The sequence below is a fragment of the Aspergillus sclerotioniger genome (assembly GCF_003184525.1).
Source record: "Aspergillus sclerotioniger CBS 115572 chromosome Unknown BO94scaffold_18, whole genome shotgun sequence".
Classification (NCBI taxonomy): Eukaryota; Fungi; Ascomycota; class Eurotiomycetes; order Eurotiales; family Aspergillaceae; genus Aspergillus; species Aspergillus sclerotioniger.
Window position 1 is genome coordinate 544,852 of NW_020291008.1, and position 18,728 is coordinate 563,579.

The following is an 18,728-nucleotide window of genomic DNA, read 5'->3' on the forward strand; positions in this document are numbered from 1 at the left end:
GCGAGAGGTGGGTACATCAACAAAAGAAACGTCATCACGCTCCGGAACAGGAAAGGAGGAACGGCGACTAGAATTGGAGACGCAAACAAAACCAAGTAAGTCCGAACAAGCCCGACAACGCCCAGCATAACATGCCTGCAGGTGTATAAGAATAGACTATTATCCACGGTCGCTTAGAGCTGAGCCTTGCGCTATCCCAGTGGCAAGCCAGCCCTCCCTGGTTCAACATGCGTTTTCTCTGCCTTCACGGTATGGGAACGAATGCAAGGGTAAGTGGGAACCCGCGCCCTGTCTGAAGGTATTGACCAAGCTTGCTGAACATGCAGCAGATTTTCGAGCACCAGACCGGTACATCCCCATGTGTCCCTCAAAGCCATAACCCGGAACAGAGCAAGCGGCTAAGGCTCGAATGACAGCGGCGATCCGCCAATCTCTCGGCAGCGGCCACACCTACGAATGGCTCGAAGGGGCAGTGAAGACCCAGATGGCCCCCGGTAAGCGGACACTGGCGGGATGGAGTAGGGGCAAACATGAAGAGAGAGAAAGGGCGAGGGTACACGAAAATCGACGGCGGCTGACTGACGAGTTGACAGGCATCCAGGATCTGGTCTCTCTCGACGACGAATTTCTGACATACGTGAACGACACCCCCGAGAGCCAGAGACAAGCAATGACCGACCTGGAGCACTTCATTGCAGGGGAAGGACCGTTTGATGGTCTCATGGGTTTTTCGCTGGGTGCGGGCTGCGGGGCAACTTACCTGCTGGACCATCTCCAACAGGGGGGAAAGGGAAGGCCCCCGTTTCGCTGTGCGGTGTTTTTCTCGGGCGCCCCTCCACTTCAGGCCAAGAGTGCTTCCCCTGGGCCCCGACTGTTGATTGATATCCCAACCGTGCATGTGTGGGGGCTGAATGATCTCGCGTACGGCTATGGGCCAGCGTTAAGCCGGTGGTGCAACGCGGAACAGCGGGAAGTGGTGCTGCATGAAGGAGGGCACGAGATCCCTGGCCCTCGGGACCCGCTAGCCCTAGCCAGGACGGTCCAGGCAATCAAACGCACCCTAGCCAAAGCCGCTGCTGCAATTTGACCGAGGGGTCCACTCGATCATCGAGGGCCGGGCGGGTTTGAAATTTTCTGATGCAATCAATGCATGACATCCATTTGGGTTCGTTACACCTGTAGACTAAGCCTCCGCCACGAACAAACTGCCCCTCTCCCCCTTATGCGTAGCCCCTATTCCATGTCATGACGACATCCGCATTGCAGCCTGCTCTTGACTGATTGACATGTACATTTCCACTTGCGCCATTCAGCAAGGGTGTACAAACGAGCGCAGTGGTGGGCGTGTGGTGCGGTCAACCGTGCCTGGAGCGCTTGCGAACGCCGTCAGCGGATACTGATCTGGGAAGACGCCTTGAAGCCCGGGCATGTCGCGTGGCCGGCTATCCTTAGCAACCCAGGTTTCGGTCGGTAGGCGTTCGCGACGCCACCATGAGCCCACACTCAAATTCGCGTGGAAGCGACCCTTCATGCTCACGGTTTGGAAGAATCGGGGTAGGGAGGGAAGACAGCCGGTAATGACCGCACATGCTATTTCTGGAATGGTCCATAAGCCAGCCATGTAACTGAAGTAGGAGATATTGTCTGTCGTTTTGAACAGTAGCACGGCATACGCGAGTCGTACCACGGCGGAAGCGCAAGCCCTAACTCGTCATTAGCCTTGGTTCAAACCGGGTAAAGTGACCATGGAACGTACGTGATTCCCAGGAGAAAAACGGTCGCAACCGTAAGCTTTCGGTGAAAGGCTGTATGCAGTCTCCAGATACGGGTCTGTGGTAAAACCAGGATAATGAGGTCGGAAATACAGTTGACGGAGCTGGCTACCACGTTTACTAGGCGCGTGTTAAGACATGACCCCGGGGTCAGGATATCCCATGCTTTGGACACGGGACGACACGAAAACACCTCGATCAGTAAGCTGATTAGATAAAAAATGAGGTTTGTCCACAAAAGGAGATGGCAACTCCAGGAGAAGTAGTCGCGCTGCTGTCCAAAGATCTCGACCAGTTGGAGTAGGATCGAAGCTTTGATGAAGAAGATGCAAATTCCGTAGATGATTGACGCAACGTGAAAGTACTAAGTTTACATCAGTCAGTAACTAGCGAGGACCGGGGTCTGTTGGGAAAGATCGCACGTAAAGCAAGGTGATGAAATCCCCGAGGGTCATATTCCACTGGTCGACTCCGGGGGCGATATTGCCCGCAATCCAGCAAGGGACCATATAACCTATGCACAAGGCCTGGTAAAGCCAGTGTCAGAAGGGTATGGAGGGGTTAGACGGCTGAGCTTTACCCAAGAGATAAGCATCATGTCTAGAATCTGTTATTCCCATGCGCAACTGGTAGGGCCCGCGGACATTACTCACAGTCTGAAGCCCGGAGTTGTTTAATAATGCAAGCCTTGGTGTAGAGGCGGATAGCGACGCAGATACTGGCTCCTATCCAGAAGACGAGGGAGATCCCACGCCCTGTTGCAAGTATGCTTGGGGGATTGACAAGATTCGACACCATTCCGACGGGAGGAGCACCAGCAGGCCCCACAAGAAGGGCTTGCCGCTGTTCAGAGGAGAGTCCGCTCATGATGATATGCCTTTTCTTTCAGATAGAAGGTAGCAATGGGGGTTTCAATCTTAAGAATGGGGATGGGCGCGAGGCTCCGATGGCTACTGGCGAGGAGGGTAGGAAGTTGCAATGGCAAGGTGTGGTCAGCGTCAATCGCCGCATCTATAAATAATACCGAGGGTGGGACAGGCTTCACTGACCCCCGGGCCCCCTATATATAGGCTTTCTCCTTGGAACTTCTACCACCTTCCAACTCTCCCTTTCCTACTCTCCATCCTGGTTGATTTCTCCCATCACATTCCTTGATCGAAGGAAACATGGAAAAGTCCGACACAATGACAGGTATGGCTGCTTCTGGCGCTAAAGTGCCGCAAGTATCTCCAGTGGAAACCCCCGAGGAATACATCCAGGGACCGAGATTGTACGCGATTATCGTACTGTGAGTGATGCTGGCCCACCTGCCCCTCGCCCCCCAAGGACCAGTTGCTGATAATCCCACGCCTGGTAGGCTATGTTTGTCTCTATTCTTGACCAATCTTGAGATCCCGATCGTGTCCACGGCTTTAGTGAGCATTACCGAAGAGCTGCAGGGCATGGACAAAGTATACTGGATCACGACAGCCTATATGCTTGGATATGTCGGCCTCCTCATCATCTCGGCCAAGTTCAGCGACATTTTCGGTCGGAAATCGAGCCTCTTGGTGTTTCTATCGATCTTTGTGGTGTTTTCGGGGGCGACGGGGGGCTCGCAAACCATGGAACAGCTGTAGGTCTCACTGTGCTGCTACCCCCCTGTTTGAAACTCTGGCTGACCTCTTTCACTTAGAATCATTTTCCGGTCCTTTCAAGGGGTTGGTGGCGCCGGCACCTATTCACTCTGTACGGTGATCCTCTTGGAACTGATTCCGCCCGCCAAATACGCCAAATACACCAGCTGGATCTCAGTGATCTACGCATTTTCTCTGCTACTAGGGCCTTTACTTGGAGGGGCCATCTCGGAATCATCATCCTGGCGCTGGATATTTCTCCTCAAGTAAGTGCGCCCCCAAGATGTACACCGTTTCTGCTGACCATGGACCCCGAGTGTCCCTCCTGCTGGACTGGGTATTGCGCTTCTTGCATTGGCCCTGCCCAACCGGTTTCCGCATCATAACAGCCCACGACAGGCTAGAGAAACGTTCTCGTTGTGGGCGTCTCTGAGTCAGACCATCCGCAGGGTTGATATCCTGGGCTCGACTATGCTACTCGTGGCCACCATTCTTCTAGTCACGGCGCTGGAAGAAGGCAACCAACAGTATGCCTGGCGATCGGCCTTTACCATTGTACTCCTGACCGTTTCGGGGGCAACATGGATCCTGTTTTTGTTGTGGGAAAGACGTGTAACGCTCGGCTCGAGGGCGATTGAGCCTGTGTTCCCCTGGAGATTTGTCCGCAACCGCGTCTGGATGGGAATGTTACTGTAAGTCATTGGCCGTATCGGATCTCAAAAGCACCAACACTAACATGCAGGCCGGGAGAAACTCCGTCTGCCTGGGGGCTGTGTGGTTTAGCACCATGTTCCAATTGCCGCAGCGCTTTCAGATCGTCAATCAGCTGTCCCCCTTTCAAGCAGCCATCCGATTTATCCCCTACACGGTCGCAGCGCCACTGGGGTCGGTTCTGGGACCTACGATTGGAAAGGTCTTCCGGGTGCCCCTGCTATACCTTGTTCTCGTTGCATCACTGATCCAAGTAGCCAGCTATGTGTTGCTAGGAACCCTGCCCGACTCCTTGTCCATCACCGCCGCCCAGTACGGTTATCAGGTTTTGGCCGGATTCGGGTGCGGCGTCAACATCACCCTTCTCATTCTGATGACCCCATTCACGATCGAGAAACGCGATAATGGTGAGTTTTCCCGCCCTGAGTGGAGGGCTCCGTCCAGTCACTAATGATGATGACCATCAGCGGTTGGAATGGGTGCCATCGCCCAGTTTCGCGTCATGGGGGGTTGCATCGGGATTGCTATCCTGACAGCTGTGGCCAATGGCTACATTCACTCCCATCTGCAGCATGCCCTGGCTGCTGACCAGTGGCAGACCATCAGCCACTCTGCCGCGCTGATCTGGACCTTGTCACCCGCAGCCCAGACCTTGGTGCGGGTGACTTATTCCGCCAGTTACAACTTGCAGATGCAGATCCTGGCGGGATTTGCGGGAGGGCAAGTGCTTGCCTCGTTGCTTATGTGGCAGAAGAAGCAAATCATTGTGTGACCGTAAAGTCAGCGCCGGGGAGTGGGGGGGATGCATGTAGGGTATCGAGTACGTTTCCAACAGTCGTGGAAGTGGCTGGGAGTGATTGGAGGGCGAGGGAGAGGGTGTTCTTTGTTTGCTGCTGATGGGTGGATCCATATCCTTGCAGTTAGTGCCGGTCTATCCCGAAATAAGCAGTAGTTGGCCAAGTTGGACGAGGCGTTTGCCCTCTGAGCTGCAGCCACGCGGTTGATCCTTATGTAGACTTGGCACCAACCCTGTTTCTCCCCGGCGCCTAGGTAGATAGATAGCAAACAAAAAGGCACAGCCAGCTATTGCCTGCTTGGTTTGTCCCCTCCCTACCCCCCACCATTTCCCATTTTCCATTTCCCATTTCCCATTTTCCATTTCCCATTTCCCATTTCCCATTTCCCATTTCCCATTTCCCATTTCCCATTCTCCTTCTTCCTTTCCTCACCCTCCCACCCCTCCAAACCCCAAACCCGTTTTCTGGTCCTTTATCCAAGACACTACACCTGTTGGCCTTCCCTTTCCTCCTTCCAATCTACAAGATCATTTTATCCACTCCAGATCAAATGGCTCTTGCTAGCACCAAACTCGATGGGGGGATTGCCCTGGTCACTGGCGTAAGTCCGACGCAAGGCTTCTTTTCAAATATCATTTAACAAAGTTTCTCACTAGGCGGCGTCTGGGATCGGAAAGGAGGTTGCCTTCGCTTTCGCCGAAGCTGGGGTCCAGGCCATCGTCCTGGTAGATCGGCATGCGGCTGATACCATGGTCGAAGAATGTCGCACTTTCGCCGCCCATCCCGATTTCCATGTCCTACCAATCGTGGCCGACATCACCAATGAGAAAGACGTCCACAATATGGTCCAGACAGCGGTCAATACCTTCGGACGGATCGACTATTGTGTGCATGCTGCCGGAGTGTGTTTATCCCCGTCCCTGTCCCCTTACACGCTCTTGCCCTTCAGTATCTAACTCCACATTATCGTCTACCTAGATGGGATGCATCTCTCGCGCGCCAACGGAGAATCTCGACGTGCAGACATTCGATCAGACTATTACCACCAACACACGCGGGACAATGCTCGTGGTACGGGCACTCTCCGACATCATGGCTAGACAGGAGCCTCGCACGCACACCAGCCGTCGGTCCAACACTACACGCAGTCTGGGACGCGGCGCTATTGTGGTGATAGCGTCTATCAATGGAATCATTGCCGCTCCAGGCATGATACCCTATACGGCGTCGAAGTACGCTGCGATTGGGATTGCCAAAACGGCGGGTGAGTTGTCCAGATAATCTCACTGTGATTTGGGTAAGCTGATCTAATAACGCAGCGGTCGATAACTTGCAACATAATATCCGCGTCAACATCGTGTGCCCCTCCTGGACTGATACAAACATGCTAAAGGATGGCGTGGAGCGCTTTCCTATCTTGGAGCAGGTCATTCAGAGCATGTGCCCACTGAAGAGAGCCGCTGTTCCTGAAGAAGTTGCCGATGCATCTGTCTTTTTGTGCAGCCCAGCGGCAACATTCATCAACGGTGCGAGCCTGGTGATTGACGCTGGCATGACGTTGACGGCGCTTCGAAACAGCCTGTAACGGGGGAGAGGGGGGGTTATTCAACCATTAATATATAGTATCCGCTGCATTATCTTACATACAGCAGAAGTAGACAATGACAACCTTGATCTGTACATATTCCATCTCTTCTTATCCTTCCCGTCGAAAAAGCCTACCAACCACTCCATCAACCGCAACCCAATTCACGCTCACCACTCGCTACCATCACCAAACAAGTCAGCCACAAACCCAACAACAACCGATCAACCAACAACACACACACACACACACAAAAAGAAACCCTATCCCTCCCCAAAACCCTCCACCGATTAATCCTCAGCACCCGACTCGCATCCCCGACCACCTCCCCAGCCTTCTTCCCCAGCATGCCCTTCCGAAGGACGCTCAGGATAAGGTGATTGCTAGTTGGGCGGATATGGGGATTTGGTCTGCCTTTTAGTTGATGGATTGGGTTGATACCATGGGTGGTGAACTATATTTTTACCTGTGTCGATTGATTGTGAGATGGTTGGTTTACAATGTGGTGCGATATGCGTCAACATGAATATATGACACTTTGAGGGGAACTGCACTCACCGATGTGTCCCTTGGAGTTGCCATTGAAACAATGAAAAGAGGCCTTCTGGGGGAAGGCTGTATGTGTTGAGAGAGCATGCAATTACTCAGGTTCGACATGGCAATAAAGCTTCCATGCCAGCTGAATAGACAACAACTGTAAACTTACCACATCTACTACAAATACAACCCACTTTCTTCTCTATTTTCCACAATATCAAGCTCACCCCCCTCCATCCCATCCACTACTTCGAACCCTCAAAACCAGCCGCACACTCCAACGCAAACCCAAAACACCGAGCATACCACCCCCTCAAACACAGACTCAACTCCAAACAATGCGGCGCACCTCTCACCAAACTCCCATCCACCCTCTTACTATTCCTAAACGCCTTAACACAAATCCCAAGTTCCTCCTCCGTAGCCACAAAAAACGGATCATCTTCCACCAGCGCAAACAAAACAGGGACCGTCACCCGCGCCGCCCACTTCTCCTTCCAACTAGGCAAACACGTCTCCGCAAACCCCCTCAACTCCGCCACCGGACACGCCGCATTCAACTGTTCACATTGATCCAGAATCTCCGGAGCAGCCGTCCCCGGTTTAAACATCACCGTATCCTTAGTATCCACACCGAACATGACATGATCGGCATCAATGGGCACATAAGACAGCGTACTGCGTTCCATGGCAGATGGGGCCTGTGTATTCCACATCCCGCTTGCAATCAGCCCACCGAGAGCGTAAAGTGGTGTTTTCTCCTCTGCGTGTAGAGCAGCGGCCACGATGCCGCCCATTACGCCGAAGCTGTGACAGAGAACAATGCAGGTGCATTGGTTGGGGAGGCCGATTTCGGACCACAGCTTGGGTAGAATGTACTTGTGTAGCCAGTGCCCGGTTTCTTGGGAGAAGTCGGAGGTTTCGGGAATGGGGGGGGTGGAATTGGTTTTACCGTAGGAGGAACGGTCGATGGAGATGAAGGGGACTTGTAAGGCGGTGCTGAGCCGTGAGGCGGAGTAGGTGGGAGTGGCGTTGAAGTATTGATGGTCGTAGCCTCCGCCGTGGAGGCCGATGATTAGGGGATGGAGTGGACACCGGCCACGGTGCCGTTGTTGGAGAGGGGATATTGGAATGGTTACATTGGTGGTTGGAATTGGTATGTCTTGATGTTGATGATGAATATCCCTGTATGAAGGAATAATAGTAGTATTCTGTAGGTATTTGAACGAAAGAGCTGAATTTAGATCATTAGTAAGTCACATACCACGCTGGTCCTGGTCTGTTCCATAACCCGGAGAACCCGCTAACCCCGGTAAACGCCGACTAATCCCGAGTGGGGCGGGCCTGGCTGACATCTAGTTGCTCCACGACCATGCCCTATCCAGGGTCTCAGCCCTAGTGTAACGGGTTCAGAGAAGTCTGATACCTAATTAACTACTCTGATATCTCATGAACTCAGAATTATCCAGTACATCATATTTTCGTCGGTTGTCATGGTACCCTTTAGCGTTATTTAGGTAGAATTTTTATTCACGGGTAAAGCTGATTCAGTGTACCACTCAGTAGATGTGATGTTAATTCAACTCATTAGGTATCGGAGATAATTTATCCAGATAACCGAGCTCTGCCAGGTTCATCAAATCTCAGAACCTCCGAGCTGTGTTTCCGGTACCAGTCTAAAAGGGGTTGGAGCTTTTTCTGACCCCTTCGGAGATGTATCCCCACAGACGCAATGCCAATGCCCTCTAGTTTTGTGACAGCTAGTCACCTCACAAGATTGTACCCGTGGTTCCACCCAAGGAATCTTATAAGTGATGCGCGTTCCAATTTACCAAGCTCAGAATTTCCATCCTTTGCCAGCTAGCCAGGTTAGCACTCGTTTGCATCCACGGTACGCTCATGACTAAAGGCGCACTAAGTCAGATCGTGACATTATTTAATTTTGTCGGAATGAGTCGTCAGGATCCTGAGATCCATTAAATTGCGCACGTTACCAGCTAATCCAGTAGTAGCAGGGATCTCTGGGTCTGATCCACCTACTCTAAATCCTGATGGAGCTACGATTCTATACTTGTCTTTTGCCGGATAGCCGAGTTCGTAACCCGTTCGCATGCTCGTAGGATTATGACTTAAAACACAAGAAGTCCCATCCTGACAGAATGCTAAATACAGTTAAAGGTTAGTCAAATCCCTCGTAGAAAAGTATTCATAATATATAAGTATTTTGTTCGAAAAGCCCACAGTATCAATACTTATGTTAGAATAATATTTCTCATGACAAATACACCGCTTATAAAACAGATATCTTACACAGTTATAATCTGTCATCAGATGAATGCCCTATAACCGAGTCTAGATATCGGAGATCTCCAGCGACCTAGAGGGGGCTTCCGGCCAGCCAGAGAAAGTCTCCACCTTCCATGAGCTTCACATTTCATTTAGGCGCCACCTTTCCCTCTCCAGTACTAGCCTATGACTGTCACCGATCTGCAAGGCGAGAGCTCCAAGTAGCATCGAGCATGGTCACGTGATCAAGGACTGTCATGCGCCCAGGTAGGCAGCTGCCGGCGTAACAACCAATGATATTGTGGGATATATAGATGAAATTCAGTCACGTGCAGAATGACCTAGTCCCCTTGACACAGCCAAGCATACGGGTATTTGATTGGTGGGGTGCGGTCGCTCGGGTCACATGGATCTCCCGTGTAGGTAGTGATGCTACTATTACCCAGTCCTATTCTTGCTTGATGTCAGCTCTTCCTCATCCCTGCAACCTTGGAGCTTATTACTCTTACTATGTTTCCCACGTTTCCAACAACAAAATGTACTCGCGATGGTTTGCCCGCAGCGAGATCGAACCCGGAACGATTATCCAGCTGAAAAGGCACCAATGGGTAATTCTCCAGACTATTAACGAACACGAATCCCAGACCTCCCCAGAAGACTTGGTGTACAATCCTGGCCCATCTTCGACCTGTACTCTCCTGCGTTGCCAGAGAGTTGGGCCCTATTGTCCAGTCCAAGGCTATATGCGAATCTACAAACAGATTCCCATTGCGGGGACTGAAGTCGAGCCTGCGCGTACACGAGCCCAGCAAGCCGGGTTCTGTTGCCCGAGGGAGCTAGAGGCACTCCGTGTTTTGACAAAGAAGCAGAAAACGTCGCCTATTACTCCACGTCTACTGGACACCAAGGAAGACAAGCAGGATGATACTGGCGTTGTTCCGGGGGGGTTTGTTACCTGGATTGTCTGGGAAGTGGTACCAGGGGTTCGTTTGGGGGATCCTTGCGGTGCTCCAGAATTCTGGGCTATGGATAGTAGCGAGCGAAATGCTATGCGCGAAAAGTTCAAAGAAGGCATTATGTATGTTATTCCTTCTTTCCGATCTTTAATAGTGTTCTAACCAACACCCATAGGAAACTATACCGATGGGGATACTACCCTCTCCATGGCAATGGTCGAAACCTCGTCTGGCATGCCGACACCTCCACTCTGTAAGCCAAACACTTCTATCCCTTAGTTCACTTACTGATTTAAACCACAATTATATGTACTTTGTCGGATTCCTTTTGGCTGGCAGGTTCAAGGGAAATCCGGTCTGGTCTCCAGGAATATGGGCTGCTTGGGACCTTGCTAGACCTCCCGAAGGATGCCATTACTACTTACCCCGTTGGGACAAATCTACGGAGGGTTGGGAGTGGTAATCGATCTTCTTCGTTGTAAGCACTTCTGCGGATAGCGTAGAATAAACTGCTAAGTGCGATCGGTTGACCTTTTATCATACCTCAAATACCAAGATAGCTACCTAAGCACCTCCGAGCCCCCAATCCTGCCCGTAAAATCCCAAACAATAGACCAACAACCTACTCCTCCAACTCCTTAACAACGATATCATCACTCAGATCCTTCAGCTTCTTGATAGTATCGGGGGACACTTCGCTACATATCAAACTAGTCAGTAACGTATTCACCCGAATTAATACTAGGATGACTTACGGAGGGTAGCAAGTAGGAGGCAGAGCCCGATTGCAAATCCACACTTCCCGTTTGGTATCCTCTGTGATGATCCTATGAGTTTCCAAGTTAGCTATTGTCGAAATAACGAGAGGTCTTATACTTACTTCCGCACCTGGTCATCGTATTTCTCGTATGCCTCGATGGTCTTATAGGTGTAGTAGATTCTCTATTCAAGATTAGACTTTGGCTGGGATCAGTGAGAATGAGTATGACCTACCTTGCGTTCGGACATTTTGGGTTGGTGTGTATCTGATTACGTGGGTTTGGTGTGGATTATCTGTGACTCTCGTGTGATTTTAAAACTCTTCCTACATGGAGTTCGAAGACCCCTTATATCTTCTCTTTAGGTGACATATTGTCTGATCATCCATTACAAAAGAATGATGTGTCCTCGGCTCCGCGCTCCGGACCAATTCCTAATCGAACGTCACCAAATACCTCAGCTAACTCCGATAGGGCTGCGAGTACGGATCATCGCTGCAGAATGTTGCGGGGAGAGTCATCTACCGGCTTGGCTGTTGGGGTGACGAATTCTTCTTCTGGTATTACGTGTCGCGTAGTCAGGGTCGGTTGGATTGGGAAGAGAATGACAATATTTATTCTCTGTGTTTGATGAAAGCATCAAGTGTAGAAGGGGGAATGTGGTGTTACAGAGGGTAATATAACGGATGTGGCGAATTGGCTAGGGAATATTTCTTGATGACTGTTATTAGTTAGAATGAGGAGCGAGATTCTTGGGGGTTTCTGGTATCGGCGGGCAAGATTGAGGATTATTGTATTGATGGTGTCGTTATTACAATAAGCGACATAGAGGATTTGGAAATGGTCCGGGAATCTAGCAGGCGATCACGTCTTTTCGAGGGATAGCATGTTGGGGACAGTATGAATGTTAATCCGTGACTGATATAATTTATTTACCGTTGTTCAAAGGAGTGTTAATTACTCATAACCGGTTATCCAGGCTCATTGACACGTCTCAAACTCCCACTCGAATCTATTCCACAAAAAAGGCTGTCCACTGAACCAATCATTCAAAACATCGGTGGCATGTAACGAAGTGGCCCGATTCATGTCATCGATTCCAAATACATCCTGGAACATCTCGGGATGGAAGATAGACGTGCCTTCTGGAAGATCCGACAGTCTGAGCGAGTCATCCTATTGGTCGTAGATGCCTATGGACGAGCGCTGTGAATGGACCAGTTTGTCGGCAATTTGTGTAAAAGTCGCGCATATTTCGTACAGCCGTTCTGAACTCTGATAGGCCTGTCGGAAATTTTCGAACGTGGCGAGCACTTGGGTGAGGAGTGTGACACTCGCTGTGTCTTTTGTGGAGATGGCGTGGAGGAATATTATAAGGAATGGGGTGAAGGATGAGAAGAGAAGGATCCTGTAGATGTATATCAGAGAAGTGAAAGGTAGGTTGTAGGGAGAGGACGGACCAATTGAAGTATTCGCCGTCGGAAAGAAGTTTGGATTTTTGGTACTGTGGAAAGCAGTCGAGATGAGCAAGCAAGCTATTACGGGCTGCATTGAAACATTGAGAGCTGATTTGTATCCCTGTTTCGGTGGTTGAGGATGCATGGAAAAGCAGCGTCAAGGTTGAATAGAATGAGATGTCCCAGTTTCCTCTGGACATGTTCAAGACCTGAGGATTATCGACCCCTTCCGAATTAATCTGAGGATTGTCAGTCGGCTGTGTGAAAGAAAGAAATCAAGTATTTCACCTGCTTCAATTCAAATTGCCATTGCTCCATTGCAGATGCAAGGTCACTAATAAATCGTGCTCGTTCGCATGGAACTTTGATCGAGGTTGCAGGTGAGTAGAGACAGGTAAAGATCCGATCCTGAAGCTCAGCCATTTTGATTCCCATAAGAAAAGTTTCATCCCATGGTCGGAGAGCCGGGTCGGTGGGAACCGCAGGATGTCGCGCGTCGATTTTGAGACTCTCGAAATTAGACACATGACCTAGTAAAAGAGACATGTATTTATCGAAGATGTATACGGTCCAAAATAACCGCCGAATGTTATCTGCCTTACGAGACACGATGTTTTCATAGGTGGTCTCACGGTGATATCCAAGCGATTGGCACTGGGTTGCAGCGGCAGAAACTAGTGTCCAGAATAATGAAGGTTTTGCTTCACCCTGAGCCTTGAGCATCTGATTCTTTGTTAGTTTGGATCATGACTGGAATAATTACAGGATCGAGTAGTCACACACGGGATGTACGTACACCCATTGTCAATGCCAGAATGTTTTCGAAGCTTGGAACGACAAGCACATCATAAGTTTCAATCGCTGCGATAAAGATTTGCTCGCAGTGAGCCAGATGGATAAAGAGGTCAAAGCTCTGACAGAGCTGAGCGTTCATCACTATGAGCTCTTTGACAACAAAGAATAGGACTCCATGCATGGAGGCAATTTGACCGACTGACGCCTGCCTCGTTATAGAATAGCCACTTTGACAGAGGTTCTCGACCAATTGCAGATCACTTGTAGCATAGGAGGAAAGAAAAATAGGACGACGAGCTAGTTTTGGTTTGTGGTAAGCAGTAATATCGTTTCTCATAGGGAGACGGCAAACCTTTCATGGTTCATAGAATACTGGTCACTAGGGTAGCGGATAGTGGCTTCAGCGGCGGTTTAGATTGTATAGTTGATTTGCTAAAAAAGAAGTTGTTTTTCGACAGCTCATGTGAGTCGTTGATAATATTTTCTAGATGGCCAAGTGAGTGTTCGATGGCTGAACCATTACCTGCAGTAGCGGAGGCTGCAATCTGAGCGCTCTTGCTTGCCTGAAGCGATACGTTCATGAATGAAGAATCTCCTTCAATGATACCTCCGTGCGTAGAGCGAGATTCGCCGGGTGAGATATTCTGATTGGTAATATTCTCGACCGCAGGCAGTGGTTGTGGACGCTCCAAGGCAACAAGCTTAGACTCGACATCACCAAAGCGTCTATCAAGCCTTTCTACCAGAGCCTCACTACAAAGTGTGAGCATCTTTCACAGCAGCAATCACCCTCAACACATACAGGTTCTCTATCCTATCTGCTTGTAACTGATTTCTCGACCTGTGATTCGGATGTCGACATGTAATCTTAGATACCTGACAATTCGAACACGGTATGGTGCGATCGCAGCGAATCTTCGGCGCTTTTGTCTTAGCCCACCTCATCATCCTTTGCGACTCAACTCTGAATGGCACATACTTTGCGTATTTTACATCCCTCACACTACATCATGTCAGCATGCGAGAGATAGCATGAATATGGGGACGTACCGCCCTCGGAACCAATGCCTGTCGGTGCTGCCTCTCCTGGATGGTTTCTTCTCTGCCCAAAGCTGACATGATCGGATCTGTGTGATTGAGAGGAAATGCTCTGGTATTGAGAAGGGTTTTGCAGTGGCCACACGCTCCCGCGGGCCCGCGGCTCCGCGCCACCGATCATCGCCAAGCGTCATTCTTGGCATGATCTGAGCCATCCGCCGGTTACGGTCATGTGACCTAGTCTATTTGTGGTGGTCTACCTAAGATGATGAGTCCAAGTCATCAAATTAGGTTCTGATGTAGTAGAAATGCTTATTAGAACGCGGAATTTGATCTTATTTCAGAACCGAGTCCCAGCAAAGTCACTGAACACAAGTCCGTTAAGAGTGATGAAAATCTCCGGACGGTCGGGCCTACGGGTCCGAACGGCCGATGTCCATCTGTATATTTGAAGGCCGCGGTGGGAGAGGAACCCCATGCTTGTAGCGAATCCATTGACGTATCAAACTCTCCTTTACTTTGAAAATGTCGGTCAGTATACTCTACCCCTTCTCGGCAATAACCCACTGACCATCTCTACAATTTAGCTTCCATCAGGGTACGTTCTGAATACCCTTTCTATATATATCTCGTCCCCACATTCTCACTGCCAATAATAGAGTCAACATCTCAAACGAATGTCTCAGCACATACAAAGAATTCCTCCACAAAAGAGGAGCAAATAAACCCACGTGTCTCATTTTCAAAATAGCCGAGGACGAACAATCCATAATCGTGGAAGAGAGCTCTTCTGAGAAGAACTACGAAGCATTCCTTCAAAAACTCACTACTGCATTTGACCGCCAAGGGAATCATACACCTCGGTATGCGGTATACGACGTGGAATATGATTTGAATGAAGATGGGAAAAGGTATCCAGATATTCCTGTTATCAATCAGTGTGTAGTGAATCCTCGTTACTAATACTGTCCAGAACAACAACCGTTTTCATCAGCTGGATGCCTGATGCGACACCTACCCGAGTATGTCTCATTTGAATGTCTATGTTGTTGTTTCGATAGACTATCTGATGTTTGCTAGTTGCGGATGTTGTATGCTTCAACCAAGGAGCAGCTTCGAAAAGCGCTTGATGTTAAAGTCTCGATTCACGCGGATGACTTGCATGATATTGAATGGAAGACGGTGTTGAGGGGGGCGAGTGGTGGACGGCTTTGAATCTATATAGTCGTGCTTCTTAAGATGAATGTTTCATTAGCGTGGTGATACGATCGAGGTTGTTGTAGTATTTTGGTTATATTAGAGCTTGTCTCCGTGTCCATGTCATAGAATTAAATTAGTCAATGGTGGGTGCAGAAAGCCAATTTTACTATACGGAGTATATTTGCACCATTCTGATACTTTTTCCAGGGTATATACATAAAAAGCGAGCGGAGAACGGATCAGCTAAACTTTCATTCTCGTTCTTTTCTTCGTTATAGTAACTGACGAAACCCGTTCCACAGCAAGACTAACAACATATCCTCCCCGTTTTCTTTCGCATTGTAAATCTCCTAAAAGTGAACCCACATCAAATTTCGCAAAACGAAATTAGAACAATAAAGGGAAAGAAAAGAGATAAAAGAAAGAATTAACTCCAGAAACTGGCATCCCTTGACATACACATATCCAACACTCTAAGAACATCAAGACAAAACTCAATTCAACCTACAATACCCATCCTTCATCCCCGTGCTCCCCCAGTAACAACCCCCCACATCCCATCCCCCTCCAAAGCAACCATATCCTCCCCCCTCAACATAACCATAACCTCAATCCCCTCCTCCATCCCATTCCCCCTCTTCCTCGGCAACACAACCACCACCCCATCCGCCTCCCCACACACCACCCTCACAAACTCCGGCCTACCAATGCCCATCCCAAACTCAACCCCATACAAATTTAACCCCGACCAACTCGTAACCACCAAATCCTTCGAACCAAATAAATCCCATCCCACGAACGGAGGCCCAGTGTTCTCAATGAGTTGATATACCTCTACGATAGACCGCGGGTTTATCTTCGAGGGGGATTGGGATTCTGATATCTGGGCACAGATTGTGGCTAGTGAGTGGATGGGATCTTCGTCTGCGGTTGATAGGATCCTGGCGGGGTGGGTGGTTAGGGCGTAGAGGACTGTGTTGCCGAGGTAGCTGGGGTGTGGGTCAGGGGATGTGTTGGGGAAGATGCGGCTGCGGGCGTTGACTGCTGTTATTAGGTTGCTTTGTTGGGATTTTAGGGCTGGGGTACGGTGAGATCGGATTCGGGTGATTGATGTCCAGAGGAGAGCGCAGAGGATGGTGTTGGTTGTTGGTGGGGTGGGGGTGTGTTTTTGGAGGAGTTCCTTAAGGATGTTGATCGAGTGGAGGGAGATAATGAAGAGTTTGGATGTACATGATGGGAGTTCGGTTGGGACGGTTGGTGGGTGGGGGGAGTATTCGGGGTGAAGGGCGAAGAGGTTCTCGGGGGAGAAAGAGGAGATGTGCTCGAGGGAGGGTGAGAGGGCGGTTGAGAGTCGAGTGAGTCGGTTCTGGACTGGGGTCGGGGGGTCGAAGTGAGGGTTGGAGACGTTTAGAGCCCAGAGGTGGACGATCTCCGTGAAGCAAATTGCATCGGTAGCGTTGTGGTGCATGCAGATGCATAGGCCCATGCCTTGGTCGGCGAAGCGGAAGAGGCTGGTGGCGAATACGGGGTCGCTGGTTGTGGAGAGCGGGTCGATCGTGTTTGTGACGGGCCAGATGGAGGATGGGATGGCTTCTATGGGCATTCCTTGGGAGGAGAGGGTGGTGTAGGATGCTGAGCGGGAAGTGTTCTCTTCTCTCGGTCGAGACGGAGGACTGGGAGTGAGATCGAGGAGAACTTCCAACGACAATCAGCGTACTGAGCCATACCTTCAGCTTCTAATTCCACGTGGACAATGTGCCAACTGGAAAATGCGAGTCGTCAAAGGCCCAGTGAAACCGTAGTCGAGAATGTCATTCATCTCCGCATCGAGATGCCGATCCCTCGGATACTCGGAGCCTCGGAATCTCGGACCCTCCTCGCCATCTGCACAATGATCACTCCACTACATATGGAGCTTCTCCATCTCTAAATGCAAACCCAATAGTGAGAGCGAATCAGGAAGAGCAGAATTTACAGGTTGATTCAGAATGCCGATAGCCGGCGAGCGAGCTTGAATGTGCTTGCCGAGCAACCAACCGGGTCTCCAGAGGGGCGGCAGCCAATTTTCGGGTAATGTGCCGGGCCACGCATACCCCATACCGTCTATAAGAAGCTGGAACATCTACCCCTCCCAAGCACCACATCAATCCCCAAAACACAACACACAATACGCAACACCCCAGAAAAGTCCACTATAAACATAAAACATGTTCTACCAACCCGGAGTCACCGACCACGGTCTACCCCACGATCCTTTCAAGGTACCCCCCTCCCTCCAACCCATACCCACCCCCACCACTAACAACCCCCCAGGCCTGTGTCATCCCCCGCCCCATCGGGTGGATATCCACCAAAAACAAAAAAGGCCAATGCAACCTGGCCCCCTACTCCCAATTCAACAACCTCACCTTCGACCCGCCCTACGTAATGTTCTCCTCGAACCAAACCGCCCACGGCACCCGCAAAGACACCGTCATCAACGCCGAAGAAACCGGCACGTTTGTGTGGAATCTAGCCACCTGGAATCTCCGCGAAGCCGTGAACATCACCGCCGAGCAGACCCCCTACGGCACAGACGAGTTCGAGCTGTGCGGCGTGACCAAGGAACAGGCCACGTTGGTGGATGTGCCGATGATCAAGGAGTCGCCGGTGAAGTTCGAATGCGAGTATCATACCACGGTCCGGTTACCGGGGAACCCGCCCATGGGGACAGTGGATATTGTCATTGGGAAGGTGATTGGGGTGCATATTGCGGATGGGGTGCTGACGGAGGGGTTGTTGGATGTGAGGAAGACGGAGCCGATTGCTAGATGTGGGTATTATCAGTATACGGTGGTGAGGGAGACGTTTGAGATGGTGATTCCGAATATGTCGGATGATGTGTTGTATGGGTTGGAGGGGAATGCGGCGTTGAATCGGAGGAAGAATGAGGTGAATATGGCGGGGGGACAGGGGGAGGGGGGTGTTGAGAAGGTGGAGGAGAAGGAGAAGGAGAAGTAGATGAATATTTTGAATCTGCTTGGGGAGGTTCTTGTAAATATTTCTCATACGTGGCATTAAATCAGCCATGAGATATAGACGTATTTGGTGGTAAATTCTTAAAGTAGGAATGTATGATATGAGGCTCTGAACATATTCAGCTGCACACAAGACGCTGTACATTAACAATATACACAATTTTGTCACCCTCGCAGTCCACATTCTTGTATATCAGAAAAAA

The 18,728-nt window shown here is 50.1% G+C and overlaps 11 protein-coding genes across 11 annotated transcripts; 6 read left to right on the forward strand and 5 right to left on the reverse strand.

The window, feature by feature from the left end:
- Positions 1–227: 227 nt before the first annotated feature.
- Positions 228–1,087, forward strand: BO94DRAFT_586880 (uncharacterized protein; the record flags this gene model as incomplete). Its single annotated transcript, XM_025615785.1, has 4 exons — positions 228–269; positions 330–348; positions 417–494; positions 594–1,087. The coding sequence occupies 4 exons, from the start codon at positions 228–230 to the stop codon at positions 1,085–1,087; spliced, it is 633 nt and encodes a 210-aa protein (XP_025466300.1).
- A 144-nt stretch (positions 1,088–1,231) lies between these two features.
- On the reverse strand, positions 1,232–2,639 carry BO94DRAFT_599249 (uncharacterized protein; the record flags this gene model as incomplete). Its single annotated transcript, XM_025616306.1, has 5 exons — positions 1,232–1,703; positions 1,757–2,136; positions 2,195–2,299; positions 2,353–2,372; positions 2,426–2,639. 5 exons carry the CDS (start codon positions 2,637–2,639, stop codon positions 1,310–1,312), a joined length of 1,113 nt encoding a protein of 370 aa, XP_025466301.1. The 3' UTR covers positions 1,232–1,309.
- Positions 2,640–2,965: 326 nt separating this feature from the next.
- BO94DRAFT_519439 (MFS general substrate transporter) lies at positions 2,966–4,929 on the forward strand (the record flags this gene model as incomplete). Its single annotated transcript, XM_025610072.1, has 6 exons — positions 2,966–3,060; positions 3,130–3,387; positions 3,448–3,654; positions 3,706–4,048; positions 4,131–4,506; positions 4,567–4,929. 6 exons carry the CDS (start codon positions 2,966–2,968, stop codon positions 4,869–4,871), a joined length of 1,584 nt encoding a protein of 527 aa, XP_025466302.1. The 3' UTR covers positions 4,872–4,929.
- Positions 4,930–5,205: 276 nt separating this feature from the next.
- BO94DRAFT_536495 (SDR family NAD(P)-dependent oxidoreductase) lies at positions 5,206–6,577 on the forward strand. Its single transcript, XM_025612029.1, has 4 exons — positions 5,206–5,497; positions 5,553–5,798; positions 5,875–6,160; positions 6,216–6,577. The coding sequence occupies exons 1-4, from the start codon at positions 5,447–5,449 to the stop codon at positions 6,479–6,481; spliced, it is 849 nt and encodes a 282-aa protein (XP_025466303.1). The 5' UTR covers positions 5,206–5,446; the 3' UTR covers positions 6,482–6,577.
- A 460-nt stretch (positions 6,578–7,037) lies between these two features.
- BO94DRAFT_566955 (uncharacterized protein) lies at positions 7,038–8,373 on the reverse strand (the record flags this gene model as incomplete). Its single annotated transcript, XM_025614593.1, has 2 exons — positions 7,038–8,180; positions 8,283–8,373. 2 exons carry the CDS (start codon positions 8,371–8,373, stop codon positions 7,264–7,266), a joined length of 1,008 nt encoding a protein of 335 aa, XP_025466304.1. The 3' UTR covers positions 7,038–7,263.
- Positions 8,374–9,792: 1,419 nt separating this feature from the next.
- Positions 9,793–10,723, forward strand: BO94DRAFT_576250 (uncharacterized protein; the record flags this gene model as incomplete). Its single annotated transcript, XM_025615126.1, has 3 exons — positions 9,793–10,382; positions 10,436–10,513; positions 10,540–10,723. The coding sequence occupies exons 1-3, from the start codon at positions 9,841–9,843 to the stop codon at positions 10,721–10,723; spliced, it is 804 nt and encodes a 267-aa protein (XP_025466305.1). The 5' UTR covers positions 9,793–9,840.
- Positions 10,724–10,882: 159 nt separating this feature from the next.
- BO94DRAFT_586887 (uncharacterized protein) lies at positions 10,883–11,268 on the reverse strand (the record flags this gene model as incomplete). The annotated part of the gene is made up of 4 exons (XM_025615786.1): positions 10,883–10,958; positions 11,016–11,087; positions 11,141–11,202; positions 11,254–11,268. 4 exons carry the CDS (start codon positions 11,266–11,268, stop codon positions 10,883–10,885), a joined length of 225 nt encoding a protein of 74 aa, XP_025466306.1.
- Positions 11,269–12,014: 746 nt separating this feature from the next.
- Positions 12,015–13,840, reverse strand: BO94DRAFT_599265 (fungal specific transcription factor domain-containing protein). The gene is made up of 4 exons (XM_025616307.1): positions 13,272–13,840; positions 12,764–13,198; positions 12,479–12,714; positions 12,015–12,426 (listed from the first exon to the last, which is right to left on the reverse strand). The coding sequence occupies exons 1-4, from the start codon at positions 13,605–13,607 to the stop codon at positions 12,195–12,197; spliced, it is 1,239 nt and encodes a 412-aa protein (XP_025466307.1). The 5' UTR covers positions 13,608–13,840; the 3' UTR covers positions 12,015–12,194.
- A 975-nt stretch (positions 13,841–14,815) lies between these two features.
- Positions 14,816–15,523, forward strand: BO94DRAFT_576252 (actin-binding ADF family protein; the record flags this gene model as incomplete). The annotated part of the gene is made up of 5 exons (XM_025615127.1): positions 14,816–14,839; positions 14,896–14,906; positions 14,968–15,219; positions 15,282–15,330; positions 15,389–15,523. The coding sequence occupies exons 1-5, from the start codon at positions 14,834–14,836 to the stop codon at positions 15,521–15,523; spliced, it is 453 nt and encodes a 150-aa protein (XP_025466308.1). The 5' UTR covers positions 14,816–14,833.
- A 505-nt stretch (positions 15,524–16,028) lies between these two features.
- Positions 16,029–17,111, reverse strand: BO94DRAFT_566957 (uncharacterized protein; the record flags this gene model as incomplete). Its single annotated transcript, XM_025614594.1, has 1 exon — positions 16,029–17,111. The coding sequence occupies one exon, from the start codon at positions 17,109–17,111 to the stop codon at positions 16,029–16,031; it is 1,083 nt and encodes a 360-aa protein (XP_025466309.1).
- A 545-nt stretch (positions 17,112–17,656) lies between these two features.
- On the forward strand, positions 17,657–18,508 carry BO94DRAFT_566958 (flavin reductase family protein; the record flags this gene model as incomplete). The annotated part of the gene is made up of 2 exons (XM_025614595.1): positions 17,657–17,769; positions 17,822–18,508. The coding sequence occupies exons 1-2, from the start codon at positions 17,716–17,718 to the stop codon at positions 18,506–18,508; spliced, it is 741 nt and encodes a 246-aa protein (XP_025466310.1). The 5' UTR covers positions 17,657–17,715.
- Positions 18,509–18,728: the final 220 nt, after the last annotated feature.

Coding starts and splice junctions, on each gene's coding strand:
- BO94DRAFT_536495 (XM_025612029.1), top strand. CDS start 5,447: ATGGCTCTTGCTAGCACCAAACTCGATGGGGGGATTGCCCTGGTCACT. Junction 5,498..5,552: donor GGATTGCCCTGGTCACTGGC/GTAAGTCCGACG, acceptor GTTTCTCACTAG/GCGGCGTCTGGGATCGGAAA. Junction 5,799..5,874: donor ATTGTGTGCATGCTGCCGGA/GTGTGTTTATCC, acceptor TCGTCTACCTAG/ATGGGATGCATCTCTCGCGC.
- BO94DRAFT_599265 (XM_025616307.1), bottom strand. CDS start 13,607: ATGAGAAACGATATTACTGCTTACCACAAACCAAAACTAGCTCGTCGT. Junction 13,199..13,271: donor TTCTGGCATTGACAATGGGT/GTACGTACATCC, acceptor ACAAAGAATCAG/ATGCTCAAGGCTCAGGGTGA. Junction 12,427..12,478: donor GACGGCGAATACTTCAATTG/GTCCGTCCTCTC, acceptor ATACATCTACAG/GATCCTTCTCTTCTCATCCT.